We start from the raw sequence: 11,751 nt of genomic DNA, 5'->3' as shown, positions 1-11,751 counted from the left end.
AAATTCGCTTTTGCACTTTAATTGAAAGTGCAAATGTTATAAATGTTTACAAATATCTTAACAACTTGATGTTATGGTGAAAAATGAGTTGCATATTTGAAATCATAATGAGAAATGCTATACAAAAAACAAATTGTTGTTGTATTATTACACAGGTCAACAAAAATTTTATTTTGTTGACCTGTGTAATAATACAGTAATAATCATTGTAATAATAACAGTAGTAATAACATTAACAACTACAATTATAATAATAACAGTAGAAATTTACATCAGTAACAATAATAAAAAAGTAGCAATAAGCAACCCTTAATATGGGTTATGAGTAATTAAATCATTAATAACAAAAATACATTAATAACTTGATATATTATCTAAAAAATTAAATACGAATTTATCTATAAATAATATTTCAACTTTGACTCCTACCAGCAGTGTCATTGCTTATAGTTAACGACATAAAGACCGCATTAACATCAGTTAAGTTCTTTTTAAAATCTGTCACAACACAGGTACCAGAAAAAGAAATTCAAGTAAAGCCTGCAAATACCTAAAAAAAATGAAAAAAAAAATTTACAATTTTTAATTAAAAAAGTATTACTCACATTTTATTGTTTGTAGAATTAAGATAATAATATAGCAGAAAACATATAGAATAAAAAAATAGCTATAACAACCTAGGTCTATCACACAAAACACAGTAACAATAGCGCGCATAGCATAATTAAAAAAGAAAAGATTATAAAAAGGCTAGACAACACAATGTAATTACACTGGCAAATAACACCACGACTTAATAAAATATTTTATCAAGTAATATACTTGGACTAAAAAGATTTTATTTATTACAATATTTGAACAATCGAGGGACAATTATAGTTAAACAATATTAACAGTTATGCCATAAAATAGCAAGCAACTCATAAAATATTTCTTATAAATGGTCATTATCAATTGTGGTATTAAGAAACACATAAGAGCTCAGTAATTACATAAGTTTTATTACACGCAATAAATAGTAGTAACTGGTTTTATTATGTTACCAGTAAACAAAATTATTTTTACCTTGATTTAATTTCCAGAATTTCTTAATTAAGCTCCAGCTTCTCTCTAACAGTTGACTAATGATTAATAGATTAAATTTCACATCATCTTAAATTTACAAAATTAAAACCATGTTTCAACAGTAAGCAAACTGATTACGTGATGACAAAGACAACTAAACTAGTAAATCAAAGAAAAATTCTTTTTTCAAATCCATGCTTTATGCAAGCAGAATTCTATTGGGCCTAGAAATTCTTTTTTTGTTATCTTTTGTAGAAGGAAAAATTACTGTTACGTTTTTAAATTTTTTAAAATTAATTCAGTGTTCTTATGGGGAAATACAAATTAAATTTTTGTTAACTTAATTAACTTTTTTTGGTCAAATTTTTCCATTTCCTTGTATTGTCATCGAAAATGATTAAGTGTGCAAAATTTAAGCAAAATTGGTTGAGAAAAAAGCTTTCAAAAATTGATTTCAAATTTTGTGGCACACAAACATATATATATATAGAAAGTAACCTTATATAAAGCATGGAAAAAAAAAAGAACATAATTATGTTTGAAATTATAAAAAAAATTTAAAATCATTTAAATTTAAAACCTTAATTAATATACTTACTATAAATACTATAAATAGTAAAATGCATACTTTGCTTCGTTCTAAATTGTCGTTCTAAAGTAAAATCAAATTAACAGACATTACCACTGCTTGACACTGAATTCTGGCAAGTAAGTTTTCTACTTGCTGAGCAGCATTTCTTACATTTCAACAACGATTACTTGCCTAGATCTATCTCTTTTACTTGACAACAACTATTTTCAAGTTGCCTATTAGCATTTACATTAATAACTTCTTTGAGCCTAATATTATCCACCTTAATTTCACTATTATCATTAAACATATTACCAGTAATATTACTATTATTACAACTGAATAATAAAAAAATGTAAAAGAATCTTACAAATTGTGATCTTTTCTAATCAAAGACTATTTAAACTTAAGATTTATTGAAATCCATATCTGTTTATGTTTATATAAATGAGTCTTTTTTCATAAATATTAAACAATATTTATTTACATCAATTATTTTTAATTTAACAAAGAATCTTGATTACAATGTACAAAATTATTTAAGTAAGTGATCAACAAATTACTGGCTGTAATTTGTTGGTCACTTTTGAGTCAACAAATTACAGTCAGTTTTCCATGTTAAATACATAAAATATATATTTAATATAAAATAAATCCAATATAAATTAAATTAAAAAAATGGTAAACTTACTCAAATCAGTACCAGTTATACTGTGTGAAGTGACTAAAAAACACTTCAGTTCTTTTTAAATGCACTAAAAAATAGCTTTCAGTTCTTTCCAATTGCACTAAAAAATAAAACAAAACTTGCTTAGCTAAGTTGCCTAGTACTTAAGAATCTGAAAACAAATAAGTAAAAAACCAAGAACAAACAAACATTTTTTTATTAAAACTAATATATTTAAACAAATTAAATTAAACAAAGAACAACATCAATTCTCCTTAAAGGCTAAGAAAAAAATTTCAGCTCAAATTTGCTTGCAGACCTTGCTTGTAAAACCATGTGAATAAGAAACACTTTTAGAAAAGCCTAGAAATTATTTAAAAATGACATTTGCAACATTGAAGTTTAGACGTTGACTGGACTAATTACTAGTAGATGTTTTTAAAAAATTCATAAAAATTTACAATACTTTGTTCTTCTATATTGCATAAATCCATATGATAAATCTGAAACAAAAAAACAAATAAGTAAATACAAAGAAAAACATCATATATGAATTGAAAATTAATGTATCGATAGATTATTGTCAATAACCATAAGGGCATAGAAGTAGTCGTTTAGGGAATTGCTAAAAATAATACCTACATTTACAGATTTAGTCACTCTCAAACACAAAATGCATACATATAAATTATTATATTATAACCTATATATATATATATATATATATATATATATATATATATATATATATATATATATATATATATATATATATATATATATATATATATATATATATATATATATATTATAATATATATATATTATATATATATAAAATATATATATATATAGTATATATGTTACTGTTACCCGCAGTACCAGAAATTAGCTAAATGCTAATGTTTATAATATAATTTAATATTGCAACTTTAATATTGCAAAAAGTTGCAATATTAAATTATATTATAAACATTATATTATTAGCATTTAGCTAATTCCTGGTACTGCGGGTAACATAACATATATACTATATATATATATTTTATATATATATATATAGTATATATGTATATATATATAGCTCTAGTTTATCTATTGAGCACTCTTTTAAGTATACAATATTATACATAATTATATAAAGATATTTTCTTTATTCATATATAATATATATGAATAAAGAAAATATCTTTATATTATATATACAGTTTAATATAAAATATACAGTTACGTATATATATATATATATATATATATATATATATATATATATATATATATATATATATATATATATATATATATATATATATATATATATATATATATATATATATATATATATATATATATATATATATATATATATATATATATATATATATATATATATATATATATATATATATATATATATATATATATATATATTAGGGTGTTTCATATTTTATCAATTTTTGAAATTAAACTCGCGAATCGATTTATAAATTGACCATTTATATGAAAATAAGTTTGAACAAAAAAAAGTATGTTTGTACAATTTTTAGGGTCCCCGCCAGTTCGATTTTGGGCAAAAATGTTGGGTGTTTTAAACGCCTGGCGGGGACCTTAAAATTTATCCTATAAAATTTTTTATTCTTTTAAATAATATATGTTGATTTGGATATTAATTACATAAAAGGAGCATGTTGAAAAAATTAAGATACGCCTCCGAGTTATTAATATTTACAAAAACCTATTTTATAACTCGGTGGCGTATTTTATAATTCGGAGGCGTATTTTTGCTAACTCGGAGGCGTATTTTATAACTCGGATACACGAACTTTGCGTTTTTATAAAAAGGCTATGTTTCACTGCATTTTTTTAGCCCGAATAATTTTTTTTTTTAATTTTTTTTTTTCTCCTAGCGCTTTAGTTTGTCTAAAATTAAAAAAAGTTAAATTTTTTTAAAATTACTTAAGTTTGGATATAAAACTTTGCTTTATAGTTGATGAGCCATATTTTGGTATAAAATGGTACTGCTCTCAATGAAGATAAAACATTAAATTGAGAAAACAACTTTTTCAAACAAGTTTTAAGTTATATGTTTAATTTCTAACCAGTCATATGTCTGCAAACATGTTAAAGGTAGAAAAAAATTAGTTATTTCAAGTTTAAAATCTGTTTTTTCCATTTTATATGAAAGTTTTTATTAATATGAGTGTGAAGAACACACAAATTGACATACGACTAGTTAGACTTTTAAAGTTAAAGCTGTTAAGGTTTATTTAAAAGTCTAAGCTCAAAATTTAAACATTACTGTGATGTGAACCACCCCTATTTTATAATGCCATAAAACTATTTAACTGAAATTCCGGTCTTTAAATTACCATAGATTAATATATATTTTTTATTTGAATATATATATTTTTTATTTTTTTTGTAGAAAATATGTATACATATTTTCTTACTCCATCGCAAAAGATATGTTGAGTCTTAAATAATATATATAGATATTGTTTAAATTTAACATATCTTTTAAAACTTAACATTTATTATTTATAAACAAATGTTGCAGACCGGAAAAAAAATATGTTTGTTATCACCGAGAACAAACAAGACAAAAAAGTTTGATAACTTGCATTAACGGCGTTGAGTACCCGGCTGCCGGGGATGCAGACACGGCGTATATATATATATATATATATATATATATATATATATATATATATATATATATATATATATATATATATATATATATATATATATATATATATATATATATATATATATTTATATATATATATATATATATATATATATATATATGTATAATATATATATATATATATATATATATATATATATATATATATATATATATATATATATATATATATATATATATATATATATATATATATGTATAATATATATATATATATATATATATATATATATATATGTATAATATATATGTATGTATAAAATGCATACATATAAATTATTATATTATAACATTTATATATATATATGTGTGTGTATATATGTGTATATATATATATATGTATCTATATATATATATAAATATATATATAAACATATATATATATATATATATATATATATATATATATATATATACATATATAAACATATATATATATATATATATATATATATATATATATATATATATATATATATATATATATATATATATATATATATATATATACGTTTAATGGTTGGCACGAAATGCCAACAATTAGCTAACTATAGCCAATACTGGCCCGTCAGTTGGGCCAACTAAAGCGTGTTTACTGGGAAGTTTACATATTTCATTTAAGTACTTTATTTAAGAAGTAAAATTGACAACTATGTATCACTTAATTTCATTACTTATGTTACACCTTAATCTTGGTGTTAGAAGTTCATTATTAATTATTATTCCATCCATTATGTTGATATTTTTTGTAAGGATCAAAACAGTAACGGTCTGAGACCAAGACAATAACTCCAAGCTTCAAGAACAAGACAGTTAAATATGAGTCTAAAGATGTCTTGAGACCAGGACTTATATCTCGAGACCTACATCTCTAATTTTAATATATTCAATGTAAGTTCCACCAAGTCTTTTATTTGTTTCAAATTCACATACTTTAAATTTTTTTTTTTTTTCTTAACTCTAAATACAAGCTAAAACACTTTAAAATCAAATGTCATTAGGCCGGGTGAATAAAAATGAGCAATTGCTTTTACTCAGTAATTGGTCAGCTTTACGTGAATAAAAGCTTCAGAAGTTTTGCTCCAATTTTTATTCATATAAAGTTAAGCAATTTACTCAGTAATTGCTCAGCTTTACGCAGGCCTGCCGAGTGCCATAATTTTAGACGGTGCAAGAGATATTTTTGGGCCCTTTACCCATAATTCTAATATTTTAAACTATTACTGTATGCTTTTGCTGAATCAATTGTGGTTTAATTCCACATTGGTTTTTGAAATCGGTAATTGTTCACAATGAGGATGCAATCTTGCATTAGAGTTTTATTTCTAGCTACAATTATTTCATTTACTAAAGAATATTAATTTAAAGAATAATTATTAACCGTTTTGAATTATTGTTTTTTTTTTTTATGTAATTAGTTTTTCTTTCATTATTGGATTAAAGGATATTTCCGAAATAAAAATTCAGACTATTTATTACGTTTTAACCATGTTCAATAATACAATAATCAATCTCAACAAATATACAAGTACTATTAAAAACAGAATTTTAACAAACAGTTTATTCCAAGAATAGTTCATTTACAAAACAAAGGTGATTTTCTTGCTTTTTTTAAAGCGAAATTTCGAATAACTTTGTCAAAATCAATTGACCTAGATATTGAAGATTCGAGACTCAACATTGCCAAATCCACTAACCGTCCTTGTAGCATTGTAGTTCTTAAAAAGTTTTTAATCAGTTTTAGTTTGCTGAATGAGCGTTCGGCGGATGCAACTGTAGCAGGAATTGTTAAGAATATTCTCAAACATACACAAATATTTGGAAATAGGCCATGTAAATTAGTTCGACTAATCGAATTTAGGAGTTCAAAGAGGCTTAATTGATTCAATCCAAAATTTGCATAATGTATAGATTTTAACTGTTTTATTTCCATTACAATATCTTCGCTAACATATGCTGAATACTCTTCACTTAATAATTTTGCTTTCATTTCCAATGTATCCAAATCAATATTGAGATAATTCTACATGAAGCTAAACTTATCTGAAATGCTCTGTGCTGCTTTGAATCTTACAGTAAGGCCACCAATAACACTATCTAATACCATATAGAAAACAAATCTTCTAAAGCATGATTCCTCCATGGTCTTATCTTCATTTAAATCTGTAAACCCTTGATCCTCTAGCTCGCCAACAACTTTAGCTCTTTTGCGATTTGCACCACCACGTCCTCTTGATAGTTTGACTTCTATATCCAAATTCATTGCAACATTCTTTGATTCTGACCAGATATCTTTCCATTTATTCCGAAGCTCAAGAAGTTGTCTCAGTAAGTGGTTTATGTTGTCCACTTCCACATCTAAAGTTACATTTCTTGCTTGAATAACTTTGTTGCAAAAATCAATCGGAACAAGAATTTTGTACCATATTGATGACATTATTATGCAGGAAAATGAATTAATATAATATAAGGCACCTTCTACTTCAGTTCTTGTTTTAGAAGAAGCAAAAGGTTTGACATTTTCAACACGATCTGACCACCTTGTATGTGACATTCCTTTTAGTGAGCAATTGATGTGTTTTGATAATATCTCCCATCGTTTTGGACTTGAGTTGAACAAATTATATACTGTTTGAATCGTTCCAAAAAATGTTACAGCTTCAGGAATACATTCTGCCGCATCATTTTCCACAAGATTAAGTGTGTGACATCCACAAAAGGAAAATAGTGCTAACGGACATAACTGAAGTATTTTGGCTTGCACACCATTGTATTTTCCAGCCATATTTGATCCATTGTCATATGCTTGTGCCCTGCAATCTGAGAGAGGAATGGAGTTATGTTGAAATGTTTCCACTACCATTTGAGATATTTCATCTCCAGTTTTATTGTTGCAATCAACATATGTTAGAAATCGTTCAACAATTTCATATTGTGAATCTTTTAATATTACATATCGTAATATGAATGTTGTTTGCTCTTTATGTGACGAATCTGGTGTTGCATCGACCATTATTGCTAAATACTTAGCAGATCTTCTTTCTTGTAAAATATGCTGTCGCACCAAATCTGAGCATTCTGCAATGAATTCATTTTGAGTATCAGCTGATAGATAATGAACTTGAAGTCTTTTGCCTTTTCGCTGAGATTCTTCCACTGATAATACATGCTCTTTAAGTATAGGGTCCCAATGTGAAAGTAACTCAATAAGATCCAAAAAGTTGCCATTATCTACATCTCCAATTCGCTGGGAGGATCCCCGAAAAGCCAATCCACTTTCACCCAAAAATAGGATAACATCTAATAATCTTTTAAGAATATTGGACCATTTCGTTGATTGCAATTTAATTGAGCTTTCCAAGTAAGTTTCAATACCCTTTCCAAATAAAAAACGTCTTTCTAATTCTCGCCAAGCTAGATAACATTCTCTGTGGACATTACTCCTCTCATGCTCTTGAATCCTGTTACACAACTTTCGCCATTTACCAGTTGCTGCATATCCACCAGGTGAAGCCAATACTGATCGGGAACTTAAATTTCCCTCAGTAACAGAGCTTTTGAAAATATTACCAGAAAATAATCGACATGGAAAGCAAAATAATGCCTGTTTATGTTGACTTCAAACCAGCCAGTCTCTTTTATGAACTTAACCGTTGACATTCTTAAAATTTAAAATTGTCTGAGGAAAAGCCTGATTGTTAATATCTTTGGGTAATATGTTAGGAAAATTGACATGGTCATTTGTGACATACTTTTCTATCTCAGATTGAGAGGGAATTTCACTCAAAAGATTACCAATATCAAGAAGGACCTGACCACAATTAGAAGCAGAAAGGCTTACAGTCTCAATCCTATTTTAATCATCTTCATTATCTTCAAACGTTTCAATTTTTTCCCCATCAAAACAGTCAGTTAAATCATCGCTTATTTTATCTACATCATTTGCTTTAGAAACAATGTCCTCTTGTTCATTATCATTGAGATTTGATGCAGTGATTCCAACGTCAAAAAGCGTCCGCATACCTTTTTTTCCATTCATAATATGTTTTTGTCTTTCTTTCCTTTTTTGACATCCTGACTTGTGAAGAAGCAGCATCGTTTATGATAATTTCTAAAATGAAAATGGTAAAAAAGTCATGCTATTAAATACAAAATATAAAGAAGAATAGAGTATTCCAAAAATATGAAATTAATTATAAGACTTTATAATATTGCTTTTCAGGTTATTTATTAACAGTAAAATAAGTCAATTATAATTATTACCTAATTTAATCAACGTTTTGAATAATTATTATAAATAAAAATCGTTACCGTTAGCAATATCAAAAAGCAGTAACACTACACAATATTGGAAGAAAATAATTATTAGCAAAACTTTGAATGTACTTTTAAATTGAAAAGGAGAAAAGACTAAAATTTATCAGCTGCACATTGAACTTATAGGAACAATAGTAATGTACTTTCAATTAATCTGCATAAAAGAAAATTTGAAAAAGAGAAAAGACCCGACTGAAAAATTCTAAAGAGAGTCTAACTAGAATTCTAAATTCTAAATAGAATAGAATATAATTCTAAATAGAAATTGTAAGTTACAATTAATAATGGGAAAATAACGAGAATAAATAGAGGAAAGTATGGAGACATTTCAACCTAGATTGGAGGTAGATTACTGCAGACAGCGACTAGTTAGTTTCTAGCTGTCAAGCTCTAGTTAGATTCTCTTTAGAATTTTTCAGTGGGACCAAAATATGCCGATCTTTCAAGTGTATGAATATCTTTTTATAAACTAATAAATCGGCCCCAATTGTTCTATGGGCCCTGGAGCAGTGCACCGCCTGTACCCCCCTCTCAGTGGGCCTGGCTTTGCGTGAATAAAAACTTAAGCAAAATTGCTTAAGTTTTTATTCACGTTTTTATAAAGCTGACCAATTAGTAAAAGCGTAAAGTAAAAGCGATTGCTCATTTTTATTCACCCGGCCTATTAGGTCAAAACTTAAAGCGATTGTTTTAGGAAAATACGCAATGTAAATATTCCTTTGAAAATTTTTACACACGCGTCCACAAAACTTATACTTTTTCCACAAAAAAAGAGAGACGGGCGTTGAATTTCATAAAACGATGTATTACTGAATTTTAAATATCGCTTTAAGGAGCAAGAAAATGTATGCGTAGAACTTTTAATTGGCTAATACATATGCTCATAAGAGCGCATTTAAAATTATATTTTGAAATTGTAAATTATAAAAAACCAGTTGTTTTCAAAATAAAAAATAATAGAAAATTTTTATTTTACTGAAGTTAAACTAATCATTATTTGAGATTTTGAAAATTGATTACAATTAAGGTTAAGTTAATTTTTTTTTAATTTTATCGTCATAATTTTTTTATTTTCACATATTTTATGTTAAAATATATATTTTGATATTTGTTGAGGAATTTTTTATGCTGGTTTTATACCCAAAAGAGGTTTACTTTAACATTCTAAGTCTGAATTTATAAAACAAACTTTTTGTGCGTGACTTTTTTGCCGTTTTTAACTCAATCTGCTTCACTTTGCAGTGAAAAAGGAGCTTCACAAGTGAATATCTAATTAGTATAATATCATATCATATGGACCTTGAAAAACCTAAAGGTTATCTTTTAAACAACAAAACTATGACATTTTAACTCCAATTGTTGCTAAGTAGTCATCAAAATTGTTGTTAAGTGGTTATTAAAAGACAATAAAGACCATATTTTAAAATATTTAAAATTTGCACTATAAGGAATTTAGAATCAGAGGAGAAAGCGTAATTAAGATTTAACAAGACAGCCACTTAAAAATAAAATTTCTAGATTAATAACTTAACCGTCAATCACCTTAAAGTTCGTTAATTATTTCTATATTTTAAAATATTTCTAAAAGTGAAAGTGACGGATTAAAGTTATTAAAATCACTTATTTCTCAAAGTAGTTGTTAATCTCACTTTTTGTTTTATTAAATTTAATAAATGATTTTTTTATTAAAATTAATTAAGAATATAATAAGTATATTTTTTATTATATAATACTTTTTATTATATAATACTTTATAATAATATAATAAATATATTTTTAAGCAAAATAAAAGTAAAAAACAAAGTTTTATCCATTATTTACGTAAATATAAAAAGAAAGCCAAAACTATCTTTCAAACATTTCCAGTGGGCAAAACGAAGTTGAAAATTCGCCGGTCGACATCGCAAAAACATCAGGGCTAGCATCAAATCGGCATTGGAGTTACGTTTAAGATAGAAATGCTACTCGATGTCAAAAAATTGACAGCGGGTGACGTCGGGATTCTGATATTAATCTTACGTGTTTTTATTTTTTTTTCAATAAAAAATGTCGAATGTAGAACTCAAACCCTAAATCACTTGAATGTAAATTTTTTACGCTACGTTTATACTGTACAGACGTAATATCTATAGACAACATTTTAGTCTATATCACTATGTTTGGAAGGAATATTTATATGAACGTCAGAACGACGTCGTACGTTGACTGAAGTCGCCGATAAAAACTCAACCTAAATCCAAAGATGGATTGAAATCCATCTGGTACCCACTGGGCTGATAAAAAAATTTCAACTTTTCGAAAAATTTTAATGTTTTTTTATATCTGAAAAAATAGGTTACCAAAACGAATGTAACCATTTCATTTACAAAACGTTAAGAATAAAACAAAATGCTAAAAAAACAAGAATGGAGCTGGGATGTT

General features: G+C 25.9%; 1 protein-coding gene and 1 long non-coding RNA gene across 3 annotated transcripts; both read right to left on the bottom strand.

The window, feature by feature from the left end:
* Positions 1-264: 264 nt before the first annotated feature.
* On the bottom strand, positions 265-3,002 carry LOC136081066 (uncharacterized). Of its 2 annotated transcripts, none has more exons than XR_010638857.1 (5): positions 2,770-3,002; positions 2,328-2,424; positions 1,664-1,717; positions 1,066-1,224; positions 265-550 (listed from the first exon to the last, which is right to left on the bottom strand). It is a non-coding gene; the product is annotated as an uncharacterized LOC136081066 (long non-coding RNA). The 2 variants fall into 2 exon arrangements; XR_010638858.1 differs by having other exon boundaries at positions 1,066-1,121.
* Positions 3,003-7,036: 4,034 nt separating this feature from the next.
* LOC136081472 (zinc finger MYM-type protein 1-like) lies at positions 7,037-8,673 on the bottom strand. The gene is made up of 2 exons (XM_065798787.1): positions 8,639-8,673; positions 7,037-8,567 (listed from the first exon to the last, which is right to left on the bottom strand). Exons 1-2 carry the CDS (start codon positions 8,671-8,673, stop codon positions 7,037-7,039), a joined length of 1,566 nt encoding a protein of 521 aa, XP_065654859.1.
* Positions 8,674-11,751: the final 3,078 nt, after the last annotated feature.

This window comes from Hydra vulgaris, chromosome 06 (genome assembly GCF_038396675.1).
Source record: "Hydra vulgaris chromosome 06, alternate assembly HydraT2T_AEP".
In the NCBI taxonomy this organism is placed as follows: domain Eukaryota; kingdom Metazoa; phylum Cnidaria; class Hydrozoa; order Anthoathecata; family Hydridae; genus Hydra; species Hydra vulgaris.
The sequence above is the reverse complement of the archived record's forward strand: the minus strand, read 5'-3'. Positions and strand labels throughout refer to the sequence as shown.

Coding starts and splice junctions, on each gene's coding strand:
- LOC136081472 (XM_065798787.1), bottom strand. CDS start 8,673: ATGTCAACGGTTAAGTTCATAAAAGAGACTGGCTG. Junction 8,568..8,638: donor TTCATAAAAGAGACTGGCTG/GTTTGAAGTCAA, acceptor TATTTTCAAAAG/CTCTGTTACTGAGGGAAATT.